The sequence below is a fragment of the Bos taurus genome, chromosome 15 (assembly GCF_002263795.3).
Source record: "Bos taurus isolate L1 Dominette 01449 registration number 42190680 breed Hereford chromosome 15, ARS-UCD2.0, whole genome shotgun sequence".
Classification (NCBI taxonomy): Eukaryota; Metazoa; Chordata; class Mammalia; order Artiodactyla; family Bovidae; genus Bos; species Bos taurus.
Window position 1 is genome coordinate 34,728,769 of NC_037342.1, and position 21,292 is coordinate 34,750,060.

At 55.3% G+C, this 21,292-nt stretch overlaps 2 protein-coding genes across 4 annotated transcripts in view; one reads left to right on the forward strand and one right to left on the reverse strand.

Annotated features, from left to right (window-relative positions):
* Positions 1-1,289, forward strand: part of SERGEF (secretion regulating guanine nucleotide exchange factor) — a 248,199-nt gene extending 246,910 nt beyond the window's left edge. Inside the window, exon 12 of one of the 2 annotated variants that reach the window (XM_059874868.1) lies at positions 924-1,289. In XM_059874868.1, coding sequence (XP_059730851.1) covers positions 924-1,270 — 347 coding nt within the window. In that variant the 3' untranslated portion in view covers positions 1,271-1,289. The remainder of the gene's footprint in view (positions 1-923) is intronic. The other variant, NM_001076021.1, reaches the window with a different exon arrangement.
* Positions 1,290-6,091: 4,802 nt separating this feature from the next.
* KCNC1 (potassium voltage-gated channel subfamily C member 1) overlaps positions 6,092-21,292 on the reverse strand; it is a 45,095-nt gene continuing 29,894 nt past the window's right edge. The window contains 3 exon segments of one of the 2 annotated variants that reach the window (NM_001113281.1): positions 6,092-7,543; positions 9,556-9,744; positions 16,713-17,646. In NM_001113281.1, the coding sequence (NP_001106752.1) occupies positions 7,479-7,543; positions 9,556-9,744; positions 16,713-17,646 (1,188 nt within the window). In that variant the 3' untranslated portion in view covers positions 6,092-7,478. 2 annotated transcript variants of the gene reach the window in all.

The window sequence follows — 21,292 nt, forward strand, 5'->3', positions numbered from 1 at the left end:
GTGAACAGAACATTCATGTTCCTCCCTTACTGTAGGGCAGACAGTCTTGAGAGGAGTGGAGAATAAACCCATCACCACCCAGACCATCTATCCACCCCCACAGGGAAAAGTACAAGGGCGATGACAGGAATCCAGGGTGACTGGGTGCTGGGGAATCCGGCCTCTGAGCATGATCTAAACAGAATCTGAAGGATGAGGGGGATGTAAAGCCCAGCAAAGCCGGGACTTGGAGAGAAAGGTCAGCCCCACAGGGCATGTTTTAGAAGCTGAAGGAAGCAGGGGTTCTGGCATGCAATGGGGTGGGGGAGAGTGTGAAAGGGGAGCCCCGCAGGCTGGTCCAGAGCCAGACCACTCTGCCTCACTGGCCAGAAGGGCTTTAAGGGCAGTGGGAAGTCAGTGAAGGGTTGAAGCAGGGGAGTGACCTGGTTAGATCTGCCGTTGTCAGAGATTATCCTGATGCTCCTTGAAGATCAGAGTGGATGGTGAGCAGCCTGGTTAGTTGGCTGTTGGTGTGACCCAGATGAGAGAAAATGGGGTTGGGATCAGGAGACGGAGTGGTGGGGAAGGATTGGAGAGACTTTCAGAGGCAGAATTGGCAGGTCTAGGAGTGTGTGTGTGTGTGTGTGTGTGTGAGAGAGAGAGAGAGAGAGGTGCCTGTAGGGGGAGGGAAAAGGAGGGGCCACGGAGGAGAGCCAGGTTTGAGGCAGGAAGGTGGCGGGTGGGTGGGAGTGAAGTAAAGCAGCCTTGGGGAGCAGGGGAGGAAGCCAGGAGGGCAGGCAGGCCCTGAGGTGTGGCTGAGCTTTGGTTTCCTCAGGTGTAACGTGGGGTCCTCGGGGATACCGCACCCCCAGGGGGAGTGTTTTGGGCCTGTTCCCCAGAACCACAGCTACAACAGTCTGTTTCTCTCTCTCTCCTTGTCTCAGGTGGTGTGTGTCACTCCTGGGGCTGGAACGAGCATGGCATGTGCGGGGACGGCACCGAAGCTGACGTCTGGGCCCCGAAGCCCGTGCCAGGCCTACGTTTCTTCTTGGGACTCCATGTGGGCTGCGGGGCTGGCCACTCCCTGGCCCTTTGCCAGCTGCCAGCCCTCCCTGCCCTGGGCCAGCACCCCAGTGTCACCAGTCCTTCCCCAGATGCCACCAAGGAAGCCAGATCTCAAGAAGCTATGGAGCAAGAAAGAAACCAGAAGGAAAGGCATGCAGAAACTTCTCCCCAAGCCCAATCTGACAGGTTCAGAAATGGGGGGCTTGTGGCAGAGACCCTTGAATAAAGTGACCTTACCCACCTAACGTGTCCCTGGAGAATTGCTTTGTCAGGTTGCAGCAATCCTGAGAGGGATTCAGGAGGCGCTGTGGGTGGACCGACAAGACCAGAATGATGGGTGGCTGCCTGCCTGGTGTCTGGGCTCTAGAAACAGACATCATTTCTACCCAGTGCATGAGAAGTCTTTACCCAAGGACATAGGAAGCAGCAGGAAGTCTCCAGCCTGTCCCTGACTGGTGGGGACAGAAAGTACAGCTCTGGGGTTTCATTCTCAGCATCCAGAGCATGCAGTCTGCTGGTTCAAGGTACCCTGGTTCCATGTACTCTGATCCGGTGACTGAATACTTGGACAGGATGGAGTTCCTCCCTTGGTGACTGGGACCAAGGGAGAGGGCTCTAGAGTGGGAGTGGAGGAAGTGTAGATGAGTAAGTGGAGGAAGAGACAAGACTTCTGGAAAGACCAGGCCAAAGAGACCCCTGGGACAGACAAGGGAATCTTTAGAACCGATGAAACTCCCAAGGTCAGTCTTCCTCTGAACCAGGCAGGACTCTGCAGCCAGTCTGTGTGACTGTAGTTGCCAAGCTGTATTTCTGGGTGAGGGACCAGCACCCGGTGGGAGGCGGGGTGGGGGGGAACTTAAGGGAAAGCAGCATCAAGAACCCTAACCCCTGAGCTCTGCCCCCCAGGCCCTTGGCTTCTGCAGGAAGGGGTCCTTCAGGTGAAACAGGGACCAGGCCAGGCCACAGGCCTCAGGCTTCCCTGGTGGCAGCTATGGCTCTGGGGGCCATGGCACCTTTTCCTCTGCTGTGACTGCCAGCAGGCCTTTGGCCAGAGGCCTCAGAAAGTGGCTTTCCCTGGTGGGCAGTATCACCACCCAGCCAGCCAGGGCTGTGGCGCATTGCACAGCGCCTCCTTCTGACTCAGGAGAGCATTTGAATCTGTGAATGCTAGGCTCCAAAGGCTTGAGAATATTACAAAAGCCCAGAACATCATGACTGGAGGATCTGTAACCACCTTCTAGCCTAGTGGCCTCTAAACTTGTATTCCAGACCCTAGCAGTCTCCTGAGACTGAGAGCAACCTCCTGACAGTGGCCACCGGGTGGGCTGTGGGTAAAGGAAAGCCAACTACACAGAGGTCTGCCCCCGCCCCCCGCCAACCTTATTCACAGCAGCATCATTTTAACCTGGCTTCCCATAAGATTTACTTGACAAGGCGTCCTTAAGAAAGTTTTAAAACCACTGATCTTATGCAGCATTTTTGTTGTTCATGTGGGAAAAGAGAGGCCCAAGAAGGGGAAGGGACCATCTTAAGGTCACACAGCTCACTCCTGGCCCAGGGTCCTAATTGGGAGGTGACCCATCCAGTACTTTGAGCCAGACAAGGGGTACAGACAAGGAGTGGCCCTGAGATCATCAGGGAGTTCGACTCAGGAGAGTGGGGATGAGGGCCATCCTGAGCTCCTCAGGCCTGCACCTAGAGACCATCCATGGCCAGTGGCTGACCTTGAACACCAGTGCGTGGAGTCCACATCACTGCACTGGCCAGCAAAGCCTTTGGTCCTCCCACATCCCAGGACCAGTAGAGGCCAGTACAACCTCTAAGCACTTCCAGAGTGGAAGGAAGGACTTGTCTGGACACTCTGAGCTGGTCTTGCCAAGGTGACCAAGCCTTCTGAGATGGAGCGATCAGATGGCCCAGAGATGACCCAAACTGGAGCAAGTCCGCCATTACTGGCCACCACCTGCTATCCTACATGCTGAGTGGTCTGCATCAGAGGGCAGCCCCACACGGGTGAGTCCTCAGGCCCGTACCTTCTAGACAGGGTTTCCATGCCTGAGGAGCCCACATGCAGTCTGTCTTGCAGCACAGCCCCCTACCTCTTCTGGCACCTGCTGGAAGAAATCTGAACCCCCGAAGCCTCTGCTGCTGAGCCCTCATGCTCCTGCCAAGGCTTCCTTGTGGGCACAAGATCCTGGGGCTCCTTCCCAGCTTGAGTCAGGGTAAGGTGGTGGATTGGCCTTAAGCCTCAGAACCTGAGCCAGACTCTTCTTAGAAGCCTGTGGAGCCCAGCTAATCCACTCACGCCGGAATGAATGGCTCTCGGCAGTAGACGACACCTCGGACCCTTCAGTCCCCTCTAGTGACAGCAGTGGGCAGGCTTCTCCACGTCAGCTCACTGGCCAGACCAGAGCAGCACCGGAAAGCCCCAGGGCTTTCAGTGGGGTGAGGGGCTGTTGGCAGTGTCTCCCAGACTTTTTCTGCATCCTCTGAACCCTATTGGTTATTCACAGACTTGTAGATGCCCAAGCCCTTCATTCCTACTAGATCTCGAGCTCTTCATGAGCAAGGGACCAGGTCTTGGTTGATTCCGGAACCCTTCACCAAGGACAGGTCCTGGGACAGAGGACGTGCCCAATGGGTAATAATGAACAAGCTGGTCAGTACACACTTAGGGTTACCATAGGGTGGAGAGGCTGAACGCGTGAGCTCTAAGATCCCCTCACCCCCACCTACCCTCTGCTTTTATCTCTAACAAATGTTTGTTAACTATGCTGTGGATAGCCAATCATTTGACGGTGATTAGCTAATGAGCCATAGGAGCCAGCTTGAGAAAATGCCCACTTATCTCTAAGAATGATTTTTTTTCTGCTAGACTAAGCTGATTGGCCTTCCCCCTCCCCCCACCATGCTGCCCTATGGGAATGAAGGAAGGAAGAAAGAGAGGGGAGTGAGATCCCCTGTGTGCTCATAGGTCTTAGGTCTGAGGCTCCTGGAGTGACTGTTGAAGGGCAGCCACACACCAGGTTTTCGGGGGATATTTACAACCTAACCTGCCACACAGGCTCCCCTCGCAGGCACTCCAGCTCCCCTTGACACCCCACCACCTTCAGTCCCAGTGGGTTATCAGGTCAAAATTTGATGAGGCTGTGCTTGAGAATGGTGAACCCAGGCCAGGGGCTCAGAGTAAAGCCCTCCACCTGCATCCACCACTTCTGAGTGAAGTGACTTAGTGATAAATTGAAATTGGAGGGTAGTGAGTCAGAAAGTGGAATGGGGGTTCCAGGTCCTAAGGGGCAGTGTCCGAATTCCCCAGCAACCAGAGCACAGAGAGGTGAGAGTTGGGAGAGGAGATCCGGAGGGTCTTGCCAGCCAATTTAAGGAACTCTGGCTTCATTCTCAGGACAACAGGTGTTTAAGCAGGAAATCAAGGTTAGTCAAATATTTTTATGTGCATGGAAAGCTCAGGGCAGCAGGTAAATGGCCCCTCTGTCACACCCATGGCCTGAGGACCCTGGTATTCAGGACCAATAACTCCGGTGTTCCAATCAATTCCACCTCCAGCCCCAGGAAGTCCTCAATGAGGACTTGAGATGGCTTCACCTAAGCTCTGGAGTCAGACCACCTGGGTTAAAAACTTAGCTTCATCATTCATCAGCTGTGTGGCTTTGAACCAGTGACTTTATCTCTCTGTGCCTCTTCTCTTGCCTCTATAATGGGCATGTTGAATTATTGTGGGTCATCATCAGACAGCTTGTCTCAGGTGTCCTGCACATGACAGATGCTCAGTGTATGTTAATCCCTGTTCCCCATCAGCTCCCATGTCCCTGAAAACCCCTATTCCAATGGCCTCGTGTCAAGTCCCACCTGAGTCCACCAGAGGCACTTCTCCCAGGATGGACCCCAGGTCGAGGGAACTCTGGTCTCCCTGCAGTCGCTGACACTGCTTGGCTTCTCTGTCCTGATGCTTATGAATGGCCGTTACTCAGGTGGTGTGGATCAGGCAGCTCTGTGGCCGCGTGACCCCTGGGCAGAGGTCTTGCGACTCACTGCTGCACGCATCACCCCCTATTCATTGGTTCCTGGACTGCACAGGGAGCTCAGAAGTTGAGGTAAGTGCTCAGAGGGGATGAGAAACTGTTGGGTGAGAATTCGACACCCACCTTCAGACTTCTACCCACCCATATGATCGTTGACTTGGCCATACTGGCAGGGATGGAGGGAATGGAAATCCGGGAGGAACTGACCTCCACTTGTGTGTGGCCCTGGTCAGAGCACTCCCCTCTGGGCCTCAGTTCCTCATCTGTAAAGTGTTCAGAGGTGGCCTGCCATGTCCATTAGCGACTTTACCACCTGAGATTCTCTAATGGATAGGAAAAGAATTGGAACGCCAATCCCCACTCCACCCCCCGACCAAAACCAAATGAAATACTCAAGCAAATCAAGACCAAGTGAGCAACTCAAGCAAATCAAGATCCTAGGAGAGGCCTGCACCCCTTCCAAGATGCCACCAGGCTGAGTGAGGGGTATGCAATGGGGTGGCTGCCGGACAGTGCCCAGCAAGGGTACAGCTAGGTGGAGCACCCAGACCCATCAGACCCCTGCCTCTGGCTCCATCAAATTCAAGAATGGCCCTAGGAGGGAGGTGACCACGGTCTGCATGAAGGGCAGTGGGGGGGGGCAGGGGTTAGGACCTCCACATAACCAGATTCAAGGGTCATGAATACAGCAGGATCCATAGAGACGTTTCCATGTTGGTGAACCCCCAGAGGATGGGCCCGTCTTAGGTCAAGGCCTTTTTTGTTGATTCCTCCTGAGCTCTCCCCCCACCCCCAACCAACAGGATCTGGGGAGGGGCAGGGTGAGGTGGGCAGAGCGGTCCTGGCTTTCTCCCAGTGATAGGACAGCCTGCACCTTGGATGGGTCCCTGAGACCAGAAGAGCCAGGGCTCAGGCTTACCCCACCCTAGCCGAGCCGCAGAAGGCCTGACCAGGGGCCCAGAACCAAATTGCGACACTGCTGGAGGAATAAAAACCCAAATTCATGCTTTATGTCCAAAGTCAGCTTTTTATTATCGAGAGCCAGGGCCCAGGGAGGGGAGGGTGCTGAACTAAAGCAGCATTGCTCTCTTTCCAGGAATGTTGCGAGCTGCAGTGAGAGCTTGAGATGTTGCATTTTTTTTTGTTTTCAACTCAAGCATGTGTTTTTCAAAAATATCATCCTTCCCCACCCCCCACCCCACCACTAATTTTAGAATCAGACCAAAGCCAAGCTACTGTCCTCTGTTTCTGTTGGGGAAATACTATATTTATTCGAGATGCAGAAGTGCGTCTCTGCAAACCTCCGATTGCTTCAGGAAAACAAATCTGCTTTAGACTATACAGAAACCATGATACAAAATTTATTTCATGCTAGAATCGCTTTGCATAACATTGGGCATGCAGGTTTTTTTTTGTTTTTGTTAAACTCTGAAGTACTAAATTGCATACAATGCCGGGTTGTGCCTTGATCAAGGTGGAGGAGGACTGGCCCTCCCACAGTCCTGATCTTTTTTGGTGCTCTGAAAGAACACTTGAAAAATCCATACGGTGTTGATTATCTACTATGAACAATTTGTTATGAAAGTTGGTCACACTGAATCTACACACTGCTAAGATGATCGAATCAACCTAGACTAGCCGCTGTCAGGGATCTTGGGGAGACGTCCGCTGGGTCGCAAGCATGCCAAACAGAGGGAAGAAGGCGGCAGTGCGTTTCCACAATTCTATTTGGAGCAAAGTTTTCCGTTTCCACGTGAGAGATGAACTATGAAGGTGAGGTCAATATGACCAATGACTGACCGACTGCCCTTTTGGGAACCTTTACTCTAGAATCTCCGTGTACAAAAGGGAAGCAATCCATTACTCATCCCCACTCCTTCCCCCAACCCGCTCATTCCCCTCCCCACCCCAAAAAAACGTACAGGTTTCTACCGAACACCTTTACAGTTTGGCTCCAACAACATGTATAAAAGGAAAGAGCTTTGAAAGAAAATAGAGGACTCTTGCTTGTTTTTCTTCATTGTTGTCATGGTTTAGGGTAATCATACAGTTGCAGGGGAGGTGGGGTTCGTGGGTTTGGATTGCTGGGTTTTCTGTTGAACTTCATGCAAGTCATGCTAAGGAACCCCTCCATCCCACCCCCTCCCCGAATAAATTAAAAGCTTTTTCTCAAAAAAAAAAAAAAAAAAAAGGAAAAGAAGGAAAAGAAATCCTCTACGGTCAGTTACCATTTGGCCGTAGAAAAGCTACGTCCGTCCTAGTACAAGGCCTGGGCCACTCGGACTCGTCCGGCAAACCTGCATGGCGTGAATTTACTCTGTCCGAGGGCGAGGAGGGGCTGCAGGTCCACCCAGATGCTTAATAGCCACCAGTGTCCTGGGCCAAGTCGCCTGGTCAAGTCACTCTCACAGCCTCTGTCGGCATATACTTAGCAATGACAGGGCTTTCTTTGCAAAGATCTGTATGTAAAGAATACAATTAACACTTGAGCTTCTCTTCTTGGCTTTCCCATCCCGCTTGGTACTTAGTTTTTAAGGAAGGAGGAGGAAAGACCGAACAGCCGCATGCAGAGGCAGGCAGGATCTTCTCCAGCTGGCTTGGTTCTCCCATGCAGTGAGCCAGCCCAGCACGCCTCTTTCTCTCCCTCCTGGGGGAATGGGTTGAGCCCCTAACTCTTCTCTACCCCGCACACAGCTCATGGCCTGGTATTATCCTGAGAAAAGCAAGTCCTCAGCGGCTGTCATGACTCCATGAGAGCAGGACCATGTGGATGTGGGTGGGGGCTCCCCACCCTCAGTGCCTCTGGGGAACTGCGGAGTGGGTACCACCTGCAAACAGTGGTTGCCATCGGACTCCTTGCTCCCTACAGGCTGCTTCTGTCCCACACACCCTGGGTTTCCGGAAGCCCAGTCAAGAAACTCTTCTGTCTGCTCTTTCAGGCCACACAGATTGATCCAACATTCAAGATGAGGGAGACAGGCAGCCCCATAAGACCTTACCAGCAGAGCACAGCCATGGGGAAAGGTCTACATGCCTTCCTCTCCCATCCCCTGGGCTTGCCCCTGATCCTGGTTTTCTAGAGCCTCCACTTGGGAGAAAGCCAGTTGTGAAGGGGAGCTTTAGGCCTATCCATGGAAGGTGCCGAGGATGGGGCAGGCAGCCCCCAGGCCGGCAGCCCCCCTTCCATGCAGCACCATGCAGGGTGTGGTATGCCGCGCTGGGGTCCATGGGACCTCCAGGCAGGGCAAGGAAGCAGAGGCCAGCCTGGATCAGGAGAGCACGCCAAGCACCAGAAGGACTTCCCCCGTCTCCGTGTGGGCTGCCTCTCCTTTTCTGGGTTTGCCCTTTATTTTGAATTCTCTATTTTCTCCTCACATATTATTGAACCATTTCAAATACTGGAGCAGTTGTGAATGGCTACCAGCTACACCAACTGTTGCTCTAAAAAGCCAACTATCTAGCCCAACCTGCTCACCCCAGTCAGCATGCAACCATACTGTGTGAGCCTGTGAGCCGCTCCCCAACATGCATGAGCTGCCCAGCCAGCCTGCTGTGCCGAGGATGGCTTCCTCCGCCTTCCAGGCCCTGCCCGGTGTCCGGAGCCTGGATCTAGGGTGCGCTGGGCCCCCGCCCCAAACTTCTCCCCAGTCCATGCTCAAGCTCTAGTGGAAGCCTTGTCCCCAGGAGGTCGGTTTACAAGACAAGGGTCTGATCCAACCTTGACCACCACAGGGCTCTGCCTTCACCAACCACAAGGGGGCACTGACCACACCTGGGGCCGCGGCTACTGGGTGCTGGGGTTGGAAGGGGCTGCACAGAGTCATACATAACCACCTCCTCTTGGCTAGTTTCCTATCTGCCACTCGCAGTGTTCTGACTGGCACATACCTTACCTCTGCAAGGACGCTGACCTCACTGCCAAGCCTTTAAGCTATCTCTCTCGTCATGACCGCCCCCCCACCCCAACTGGTCTATATGGATTCTCTTTAAAGGATGCCTCTTCCAGAACATGGATCTTGGGTGGCTAGGCCCACAGGGTCCTGGCCAGCCCAGGCCTACCCTGTTGCTCTCCCCAGCCAAGGGACAGGGGAGATCACTTTGCCTTTGGGGTCTGACCTGCCATCTGCCAGAGTAGCCTGGGGGAAGTTGAAGATCTTCCCACATCTCTGGGTACCCCTCTGCCTTGGGGGAATGTAGTCGGCCAGCCTGTCCCCAAGTCCCTTCTTACCCCTGAGCTCAATTGCAACCCACAGCTGCCTGGACCTCAGGTTCTCTCTGCCAGCCTACCATCCCAACTGGGAAGGGTGGGACTCAGACCTCTGGGGGCCGACCCTGGGGCTCCTCCTGCTCCTTTCCCCCCTCATTGTGCCTGCCTGCCCCTCAGCGCCCCTCGCCCGCCGCCCCGCCCACCCCTGTGCAGGAGCGCGAGGCAGGCCCGCTGATGCAGAGCACCCCGGCCTCCTCTACATACCCTTTCTCACTCCTCCACCAGGTGGGCACGCGTACTCCCCAGTTGATAAGAGGAAGCAGGGTCCGTATCTCTCGCGGGTGCCCGAGCGCGTAAAAGGCAGGCCCTCATCGGGAGTGAGGGCCTGGTCTATGTGGGGGCAGTCTTCGTTCGCCAGCGCGGCCTTCGCCACCTCCCCATTCAGTTTGGAATCTTCAAACATATAAGCAGAAGCTATTGAGACACTGAAAACTGTTTAGTGCGGGGGGGGACAGGCCAGAGTGGGACATCAGCAAAGGGTAGTGCGTGACTGAGGACAGAAAAGTGAGCGGGAGAGGCACGAGGCTGGGGGTCCCCAGCTCGTTCGGGCAGCCTTTGGGCTGCCCACAGTGCTGGGGAGGAGGGTTCCTGGGTTTGCTCAAAGTTTGCAAAAAGATGAGTTTGGTGATGGGCCCAGCAAGCGCGGTGCTGGGGGGCCGGGCCCAACGTCCAAGGTGGGGCCGATGAGACAGGATGGTGTGGATGCGGTCATGGGTAGAGGGCCAGACACAGAGCTCAGGGAGAAGACAAACAGACACGCAGAAACACTCCTGTCCAGAGTGGCAGCATTTTCTGATCCCTCTGCTGCTGACCAGAGCCCGGCTGCCCCCTCCATATCCAGCTGTCTGCTCAGGCATCCCTGGGCCCCACCCAAACCCCAAGGGTCAACTCCACTCCAGGCCCCCTGTGGATCCTCTCTGGTCATTTGCTTTATGCTGTTCCCCCATCACACCCTATCTGATCACTCTATCCCACCCCCATATGGACCTAATCCAGTCACTCTCTATGCTCCATCACCCATACAGACTAGGCCTGGTCACGCAGTCTCCTGGTCCCCCATCCAGTTGACCACTCAATCTGCTCCCTCTCTGTACAGACTTAAGCTGGTCACTCGGTCCACTCCGTTCACCACCCAGACCAAGCCAGGGTCTTCCACCTCGCTCTGCCTCAAGCAGAGCCAGCTTGCACAGGCGCAACAAGAATGCAGGCATGAGGCAGTGACAGCAGCCAGGGTTTGGGAGGGACTCCCATTCCTCCGTCTCCTTTCGGCAGCGTCCCCCGCAAAGCAGAGCAAATGGATGTGTAAAGACAACAGCGGCTGATGGACTCGGGTGGGAAAGACGAGTCTTGGCCTCTGCGGTAGCCTGAGAAGGAACCTGGGAAGAAGTTTGGGGGCACATTTGGTGAGGGCGCAGCTCTAGCCAGAGCAGGGCGCTCCCCCAAATCCAAGAGCAGCATCGTGGACGCCTCTGGAGCTGGCAGAGAGGGCTCTGTTGGCCTCTGAGCCCACCCATCACTCTTGGGGACCCCTCCCCTGCTTTCTGCCCTCCAAGCAGACTCTTCCTGGTTAGGGTGGCACCGACTCAGTCCCCAGGGTGGGCCCTGGTGGTGGTAGTGGTGCTTTAGTAGCTAAGTCGTGTCCGACTCTTGCGACCTCATGGACTGTGTAGCCCACCAGGCTCCTCTGTCCATGGGATTTTCCAGGCAAGAATACTGGAGTGGGTTGCCATTTCCTTCTCCAGGGGATCTTCTCAACCCAAGAATCAAACCTGTATCTCCTGCATTGCAGGCGGATTCTTCACCAACTGAGTTACGAGGGAAGCCTGAGGTTTCCTCAAAGACTTCCTCCAGGGTGAGAGCCTCAAGGGAAGACAGACCCAACGTGGGTGTGACCACAGCGGGAGGCCCTCTGAAAGGCTAAAGAGGGGCAAAAAGCTGGAGAGAGTCTCCACCCAATTTGACCCTCTTCCGTGACCCTGTTCACATCATGTAACTACACGCAGAAGTGATCCTTCTCCGTGTGCACACACTCGGCGTGCCCGCGGGTGGGACCACCACCCGTGTACACATCATGTCACTACAAAGAGGCAGTCAGTCAAAAGAGAAATGGACCAATCAGGTTTATTCGTAAAGCAAATCCAAAAAAAAAAAAAAATCCCATCATAATTTTGGAACTTAAAAAAAAATCTGTCGTACAAGATGGCAAAGCATTTCATGTACAGTGTGTTTCTTGACAGATCCCAGGGGCTTCACTCCCCAATTCACTCTGAACCAGAAAGGTTAGTTACCAGGGTAACTCTGATACCACGTGACTGGGGTTGGGGCCTCTCTGGGGAACTGGGCACTGCCTAACACTGGGGGTGTGTCTGAGGGCACACAGGTGTGCACACAGACCAGCCCGGCCCTTCCTCCCAGTCTGGCTGGACCTCCCAAGGGTCTCTGGGAGAGGGGAACGGAGTTCAAGGGAGGAGGCAGTGGATAGGGGGATGGAAGTTGGAGCCCACAGTACCCTGTACACATTTTCTTCTAGGGGAAAACAGTGAGTCCTACCAGGCAGCATCTCCATCTGGGGGGAGAGTCAGAACTTGTGATCTCTCCACTGGCCATTGCCTGCCAGCGGAGGTATCTACAGCCTGCAGGGCTCACCCAGGGTTGGGTAGCCGAGCCTGAGACCCTCTGTGTGACTCTGCCCCCCAGTGCCGTGCCCCTGGGGCAGCCAGCTCCCACAGCCTTTAGAGGACCTGAAGTTGAGGCTGGTTTCCCTGCAGGGGTCGGGCCAGGGGGCAGCTGAGTGGGCTGCCTGGGTGGGTGTGAACCAGACCCCCTGCCCTTCTCAGAGCCTGCTTCTTCTCTCAAACATGTCCTCTGAGAAAAGGCCGAGCCTGGGTGGGAGTGTTTGGGTCCTGCTCTTTGAAGGAGCCAGCCTCCCTGGGCTGTGGGCTTATCTGTGATGTGGGGTGCTCTCAGAAACTGGGAACCATACTGTCCCTCCCCAGTTCCAGAGGAGGGCTGGAAAAGAGACTAGCCAAAAAGTGGCCAGCTCACCAAACCTGGGGAACTCATGAAAAAAGCCAGAGGTGCCAGGTCACCCAAGACTGCCCCCTCATACCCCGACCTTGTCCTTTAGATGAGATGGTCACCAGGTCCCTCAGTTCCCACCTGCTCCCCAGAAGGCTGGGAGCCCTGCCCTCCCTGGCCAGGGCCCCTTGGCCCCGACTAGACCCGAGGGCCTGCGATGATGAAATGGCAGCATGGGCAGCGTCTCACAAAGATGGTTTCCAGGCTTTGAAATGGGCTGAGAGAGATGAGCGTCCGCGAGAGGGTCATTTTTTTTTAAACTTTGGAGCAAGGAGAACCCGATGTCCGGCCCTGAGCCAGCAGGCTGGCTTGTGTGCCCTGGTCTCTGGGCACCACCTAGGTACTTACTGTTCACATCAGCAGCGGGCGCCGGGGGCGCACGCAGGGCTAGGGTGGGGCAGGTGGGGTGGCTGGGAAATTTCCTTGGGTTTAGCCCCCCAGGTGGCGGCTGCCCAGCCTGGGGCTCAGGGAAAAAACCCCAGGTTAACTGGGGACGGTCTGTGAGAGATACGAGCTGAGTACAATCACAAGAACCGGCACAAGTCATGCAACAGAACGAGGAGAGAGAGAGAGAAACATGATTAGTGGAGAGAGAGAAAGAGAGAGCATGTGAACAACACAGAAAAGAACACCCAGTCCTGGCCCTCAGAGCCCCTTATTTCTCCGCTCCTTCCCCCTGAGCCACCAGGGGGCCTCGCTGACCCCACTCAGGGCCCCCCGCTGCCCACCCTGGCCCTGCATCTGAGCAGAAACTTGGTTAGCCCCTGCAGAGGGGCCCTGCCCACACCTTGCCTGGTCACCCCTGTCCCAATCCCACTACCTCCCCTGCCCCAGGGGGTACACCACTTGCCGCACCCACTGCAGCTGGCAGGGGAGACGTGGAGGGCCGGGGCGGGGGCCGCTTTGGACTCAGCTGCTCAGGGCAGACCCTGGAGGCTGCAGGGGCAGCTCTGTCCCAGCTCAGGGCAGACCCAGACGGGGGTGCTTTTCAGGACCTCACTGCTGCCCTAGGTGCTGATGGACAGGAAGGGGGAGGTCTGGCCACCACCCATCCCCTGTACTAGCCCCCTGCTCACCTATGGTGGGACCCCACAGCCCCAGACGCAGCACCACAGAGGAGCAACCCACATCACAGGAGCAGAGATGGACGAGACACACGTGAAGGCACATGGCAGGACAGAGGGAGCACTCTGAACTGCCCAGAGCAGGTGGTCTGGGCCCCCGGCTGCAGGTCAGGGAGGGACCCCCTTTCTGCAAGAGAAGCAGCTTCTCCTGAACTATCAACCCCAGCCCCTGACCATGGGGGTGCCATCCTGGCATCCTCCCATGAGACCCTACAACCCCTGCCGGGACGAATCCCCCAGACACTGGAGCCACGTCAGCCGTGATACCGAGGAGACCAGACACTTGACCTGAGGCTGCAGGAGAGACCAAGACGGGGAGGGGAGGGGAGGGGAGGGTGCTGCTGACATGACTGGGACGGCTTGCCTGAGTCCTGGAGTCTGGCCCTGGGCAGGGGGTGCCCTCAGAGCCCAGCATGTTGCACTTTGCCCCAACCCAGGTTCTAAAGGTAGAACTGGAGTCTCACTGGGCCAACTGACTGCCCTTGGGGTGGAGGGCGGTTGTCAAGGTCTTGGGGACTGCATCTCAGCTCTCAGTTCCTGTGGGGTCCAGCCTCCCATCACATTTGCCTTCCTCGCTTCTGGCCTCCCCCACACTCACTCACCAACACACCCCAACCCCATGCCCACCAAGGAGCATAGCTGCAAGCAGAAGAGGAGGCCAACGGGAAGAGACTTGGGGATGCAGAGATAGGGAGACATCCCCTAAGGATCACACACTTATGCTTATCACTTGGGTGATAATTTGGGTCTCACACACCAGCTTTCAGAGGGAGGAGGGTTCTGGTGAAGGACCAGGCTCAGAGCAGGTTTGGGATGTCAAGACAGCACCCCTAGGAGCAATAAGAACTTGGGAAAGGGGAGGAGGCAGTGTGTGGGGGACGGAAGGGAGTGAGGCAGCTGGGCCCCAGAGAGAAGGGCTCTAAGTACCTGGCTTAAGCCAGGACAATCTGGATCCCTGAGACCTGGGGCCAGGGCAAAGAGGGTCCCAGGGCCAGGGCTGTCGTGGTGGTGGGGTGCAGGGGCTCTAGGAGAAGTGCACAGGCTTTCCGGGAAAAGGGCCTGTGTCTTGGGGCTAGCTGGTGTACATATCAGAACACACATCTGCACTCTGTGTGTGCACATGCATGCATGTGTACACGTGTGTGCATGTGTGTGTATATGTGTGCATGCACACATGCCCTCAGCACATGGAGAATACTAGCATTGTCTGGGACTGAAGGATTTGTGCCTGGTGGGAGTGAATCACTGGGGAGGATGGGACAGGGGGCCAAGGAGTGCTATGGTGATGCCACTCAGGCTCAACTCTTCCTGCTGAGGCCTGGCGTGAAGCTAGGGGCGAGGCCCACCCAGACCCTTTCCCAGAGCCCCAGGAATTTTCCTCGCCATGACGGTGCTCCTGAGGTCGAACAGAAGGGCGAGATGATCCAAAGCAGAGAGGTGGGGCAGGGGCTTTCCACGGCCCATGCCTGGCTGGCTAAGCAGAAGCCACGCATTGGCCGAGGAGTCCAGCCCCACCCCAGGCCCTCCCATTCCAGCCTCTGAGACCCCTGCCCTGCTCCTGGCCCAGCCCAGAACACTAGCCACACTCCTCTCAGGTGTCTACAGGGATCCCAGGGAGTGGGGAGGGGTATGGGACCGGGTGAAGGGGCTAGAAAGACCTCAGACAGAGAGGTGGACTTTCAGGGTACCACTCTGGTCAGTATAGCTATGTGATGAAGCCGGATGCGGCGTAGGATGGGGTGGTGGGCCAGAGAGTGGGGCATCAGGGAAGAAAGAATCAGTCAGCCACTGGGGAGGCCATTCAAACCAGGGGACAACTTGCTCCTCTGGGGCTGAGGGAGCCTGCAGCCCCACCTCCTGCCCTGGGCACAGGGTGTCTTCTGCAGACTAAACACTACCTGTCACTCACTCAGCCTCCCTCGCCCCGGCACCTCTTCTGAGTTCAGTGTTGTCATGCTTTTCTGGGTCATTCATTCCCTTCAAATCCCTGTGTCCACAGAATAAGTCGATGGTATTCCATGGGTAGAGGTAGACTATGGGCTTTTTATCTTCGGACCAGAGCCCCATGATCAACTTTATGTGCTATGTGCAGGTTCTCATAAAACTGAGATAGTCCCATAACGAACCACTAGCCATGGAATATGAGAATATATCCCACGGTGACTAGTATTGTTTCATGGCCCCCCTCCCCCCTCCCTGACCCCCACTGAATTCACGGGAAAGTGGGCGTACACTGGTTGGGATGTCGTGTATTGCTGCTGCAGTCCCTACCGCCGGAAACAGGGAACACTCTCAGTGGGAGGTTGTTGCTGGTCTGAAGCGCTTTCATCTAAGCTGCCCGGGTGGTGGCCCCCTCTAGTCCTTCGCTCACCAGCCGCTTCCATCAGAAAGAAGGCCACCGGAAACTCCCACTGGACCATCAACCCAAACAGACAACGTGAAAGCTAGAGTCACTCCAACAGGTTCCTAAAGATAAACGCTAAACTCTAGAGTGGTGGTAGAAGATGAGCTGGTTCCGCATGCTGTGGGGTGAGTAAGCTTGTTACGGAGGGCAAGAGGCGTCTCCGAGGACGCGCCTGGAGCTAGGCAGCCGGCATCGGAGCAGGAATGCTACTCAGCTATGGAGACAGGCTCTGCTGGGGGGGTGAGAATCCTTGCTGCTGTCTCTGCAGGGACCTCCTGCCAGAGCCCAGGCACCATCCGTGCCACGTGCACTGCCCGAAGGGAGCCGTGTAAAGACCAAATGGGCAGCTGTCTGGCATTTCCCAATCACACCCACCCCGCCCCGCCGTGACTCCGGGTCAGTGGCCTGAGTCAGCGACTCATGCCCAACTCCTGCCCATTGAGCAGCGGAGCCCCCGGGCTCCTGCTAAGAGAGTCCTCAGCAACCTCACGGGCCGTGGCATCTCTTCAGAACCCCACGAGACCGGTGTGTCAACCTCCTTACCGGGGGCCACCAGTGAGGTTCTAGCAGGCTCTCGCCTCATGAATTTGGCTGCCCAGCATCTCCCTGGGCCCCCAGACGCCACACCTCTAGACTGAGCGTGGGGTCCAGAGTCACCCACGGAACTAAGGAAGCAGTCTGACTGAATCTGGAATCATCGCTACAGGGGGCAGAGGTGAAAGGTCAGATCGACATGCCTCTAAGAGGTTTCCTACCTGCTCTGTTAATTTCTAAAATTTCTTCCTGGGCCAGCGGGCATGTGTCACTCTGAGTACTGTGATGTGGAGAGTTTACGACAGATTTACAATAATTGGGAGATCCCAGCTGCGGTGGCCGCGGAATATGCTTCTTTTTTTTCTTTGGTAGTTTCTGCTTAGCCATGGCTAAGGAGTAATACATCCCAAAATTGTTCACGATGACGGGCACGGGCATGGCGATGGTCAGCACGCCCGCCAGCGCACACAGCGCTCCCACCAACATGCCGGACCATGTCTGCGGGTACATGTCTCCGTACCCCAGCGTCGTCATGGTGACCACAGCCCACCAGAAGCCGATGGGGATGTTCTTAAAGTGGGTGTGCTCACTGGCGCTGGGGTCATTGGGCTGAGCCCCTATCCTCTCGGCATAGTAGATCATGGTAGCGAAGATCAGGACGCCCAGAGCCAGGAAGATGATGAGCAGTAAGAACTCATTGGTGCTGGCTCGCAGAGTGTGGCCCAAGACCCGTAGGCCCACGAAGTGGCGGGTCAGCTTGAAGATGCGCAGGATACGCACGAAGCGGACGACGCGCAGGAAGCCCAGCACATCCTTGGCGGCCTTAGAGGACAGGCCGCTCAGGCCCACCTCCAGGTAGAACGGGAGGATGGCCACAAAGTCGATGATGTTGAGCGAGTTCTTGATGAACTCCACCTTGTTGGGGCAGAAGACCACACGCATGAGGAACTCGAAGGTGAACCAGACCACGCAGACGCCCTCGATGTAGGTGAGGAAGGCCTCCGTCTCCGCCTCCCGGTAGTAGCGCACTTGCGTGCCGTTGCGCACGTTCTCGATCTCCGTCTTGTTCACGATGGGATTGAAGCGCTCGTGGGTCTCCAGGCAGAAGGTAGTGATGGAGACGAGGATGAAGAACAGGGAGGCAAAGGCCACATACTGTGGAGGAGAAACACACAGTGTCAGAGGGGAGGTTCTTCCCCCAAAGCAGAGAGACTGGGTGCCTCTGGGCCAGGTCCAGTCTGGGGCCAGGCTGGGCAAGATGCCTGCAGGACACCCCTTCTGACATGGGCCAGGCAGGCAGGCCACCGTTCCCTCTTCAGAGCATGGAGTATGGGGGTAAGAGACCTGCAGGGTTAAGAGGCTGTGGCGGAGATTTCTCTGTCTTCACAAATGCCTTTCCTTTCTTCCTGGATGAGTGGCTAGACCATAATTTCCCAGCCTGCCCTCCAGGCTGGGTGGGGTCATATGACTGGTCTCAGGCCATCCGACAGTGCACAAAAAGGTGTGCATGAAGGCCCGGCCTGGCTCACAAAACCTTCCTGCTCAACCTTTCATGCCCTCTCTCTTTCTCTGAATGTTGAAGCCCAAGGAAGCCAGCAAGGCCACCATAAGAAAGTAGCTGGGTCCCTGGAAAGAAAGACACCTACTAAATACACAGGTGGGAAATAAACTTCTACTTTGTTGAGATGTTGCACTCTAGATGTGATTTATTAAAGCATTTAGCACCCCACCCCACCACTGATGAAAGTGACCTAGGTGGCTGAGGCTGAGGTTGGCAAAGAAAGGAGGATAGGGAAGGTATGGTGGAGCCAGGCCCCTCAAAGGCCACATCTCCCATCTTTCTTCCGTCCCTCCGCTAGGCTGTTCACTCTCTTTTTCAGGGCTCTGTACCTCATGCAGGCAGTCTCTTCATATTCTATCCTATGTTGAATTGCAAAAGACGTATCTTCCCCAAGGCCTTACACAACTCCTTTACCCACTTCTCTCTATTGTCCCAGGAACTCACATCATGTATTGGAAGTGTATCTCCAATGGGTGATACACTTGGGTGTATCAGATGGGTGTATCTCCACCCATCCTGGAGATACGGAAATAAAGACTAAATGGTCATTTGTCAGAGATACTGGGTTGTAGATTCAGGCATAAGGAGGAGACTTGGACCAGGGGTCCTCAAACGCACCATAAACCATAGAGATGGCTTTGCTCCTGTTCCGGCCGGCTGGCCCCAGGGGAAGGGGGTGGGTGGGAGGAAGGAATAAGCTGCTGGGGAACTAGGGTTTTCCAAACATATGTGGGTGCCTGGTCCTTTCAGATCCCCTACCCGGGTGAGAAAGAAATGGCCAGGATAACCCAGTCTGTCCAGAATGGCCTGCTCTGGCCCCACCCCCTGAGAGAGGTTCAGGAGACTCTGTGGTCTGATTTGGTCACCCTCACCCCCATCTGATGACCCACTGGGCTTCTCTAACCACAAGCAAACACGGGTACCCTAGGAAAGAAAATCAAGCAGCTGTCAGAGTTTCAAACCTTCCCACTCAGACTGAATTCCAGACAAGGGCTCTTCTTACAGCCTCCAGTCTGGGATCATGGAACTTTAACACTGCCCTTGGTAGAGGAACCCTGGCCAGGGGGTTCTCCTCCAGGAACCCAGCTTTCATGTTCCTGCTGCTTCCCTCCCCTCTGGACTCCCCTTCTCCCAGCCTATCAAGACAGACCATGAACCGTGCAAGGCCATCTCCCTGGAGGCAGTTCTGGGCTACAAACTAGAATGGGTGGCAAGTTCATTCTCCAGAGCTGCCTTCACAGAAAACTTCAAGGAGTGCCAAGGTGCCACTCTTTATCTGCCACAAGAGGCAGCCGTGCTGCTTCTAGTAATTTCTTTGGTTTGTATTGATGTACCTCCCCACTTGGTGGTGACCCTGTCTGGGTTGACCATAGCCATGAGACCTGACACTCAACCTAGCACAGATCTAGATATGAAGAACCGTGTGGACCTGCAAAGACACATTCCAGGTTGAGAGAAAGGGAGAGGAGAAGGAAAGGGGCAAAGTCAGCATTTTAGAATATCAGAGTAAGAGCAACCTTTAGAGATTATCTGGTCCAAGGCACTGCATGCTATAAATGGGAAGTCTGGGGCAAAGAAACAGGAAATGATCTACCCAAGCCACTCATCATGGCATGCTGGCTCCTGCTGGCTTTAGAGAGTCATGCAATTTTCAAAAACTTGATCCTAGATTACTATCGAGTGTGACCCCTCTGCCTTCTTCCTTCCATCCAGCCTTCCTTCTTCCCTTTGTTTCTTCCTTTCTTTCTCCCTTTCACCCACTCATCCTTCCTCCCTCCTACCCTCTCTCCCTTCTTTTTAGCCACATATTCATTCATCCTTCTTTTCTCCCTTCTTCTATTCCTTCCTTTGTTCCTCCTCCCTTCTCTCCCTCTTTTCCATCCGAAATGCATTTATTCATTCGTCTCTTCCTTCTCTCTTTTTCCTTTCTCCCTCCCTTCCTTCCTTCCACCTACCCATCTATCTACCTGTCCATCCATCCACCCATCCATACTTTTTTCCTTCCATTCCTCACCAAGCGCCAGGCTATGCCCAGCATGGAGTGCAATAAGATCTCAGCCCTGCCCCCAGGGAGCCCCCCACACAGCTGAAGATAAAGGACACACACAGAGACAAGTAAAATGCAGTGGACTGAAAAGGTGAGCCCCCATCAGCCCTGTGAAGTACATGGGGTTTGGACAAGATGAGGGCAGTGCAGGGACTTAAGCCAGGTTTTCTGATTCCAGAAATAGCACGTTAAGGGTCCAGATAGTGCTGACCTGGGACACCACAGGGGCAGGCCAGGAAAGCAAACTGGAAGCAACTGGAAGAGGCCACCAACTCCAATCCAGGTTCATCCAGCTCCAGCACTTTTTCCTTTAGCAGTTATCAAAGCTCTTGGAGCCAAGAACATATCCCCAAATGCTGAGTATTTGGCCTCAGATTCCCTCTGAAGGGCCCTGTCTTAGAGCTTGGAATTCACAGCCCAGACTCCCAGGGCCAGGTCACGTTCCTGCCCTGGTCTTTTTGAGAGAGGAGAGGAACATGGACACTGTGAGTATCTAAAGGATGCCGAGAGGCTGGGCCTGCTGCATCTCTGGGCTCCTGATCCCGGCCAGTGGTGGAAGGCAGCAGGTGCTGCCTCTCCTCTGCTCCATCAGCCGTGGCATCCCCTTCTTAAATCATCCCACAGCTGTCCTCCTCTGTCCCCTCCATGCACATGAGACTCTCTCTCAATGGGGTCACTGTCATAAAAGCCAGCATATTGTAGGCTTCAATCTCAGCCATGAGTACAGCATCCACCCAGTTATCAGAAGGGGCAACAACTGGAATCCCAGCTCTCTGCTTGGCCATCTGGCCACAGAGAAAAGCCCTGACTTCTCAGCCTAGCCTGTGAGGCTCCCTGTGCCCTGACTGCACTGACTTCCCAGGGACCTCTCCCTGCAAGCACCCAACATTCTTGCCACATGCAGATCAGATCAGATCAGATCAGTCGCTTACCCTCTGCCATTTCTGACCTTCCATCTCTGTGTCTCTGCACCTGCTGCCCTTTCCTCCAGGGTGTTCCTGCTAATCTCCACGTGGAAAAACCCATCCACCCATCAGTGCCCCACTAAGTAGCCCTTCTCCTGGGACACCTCTCCCAGGGAGACTTCTTCTTGGCCCTGAGGCCCTTAGGAGGCAGCAAATGAAGTCCCCCCCACCCTACCACCCAAGGAGCCTCTAAATATCCCCCAGGGAGGCAGCGAGGCTGTCTCCAAC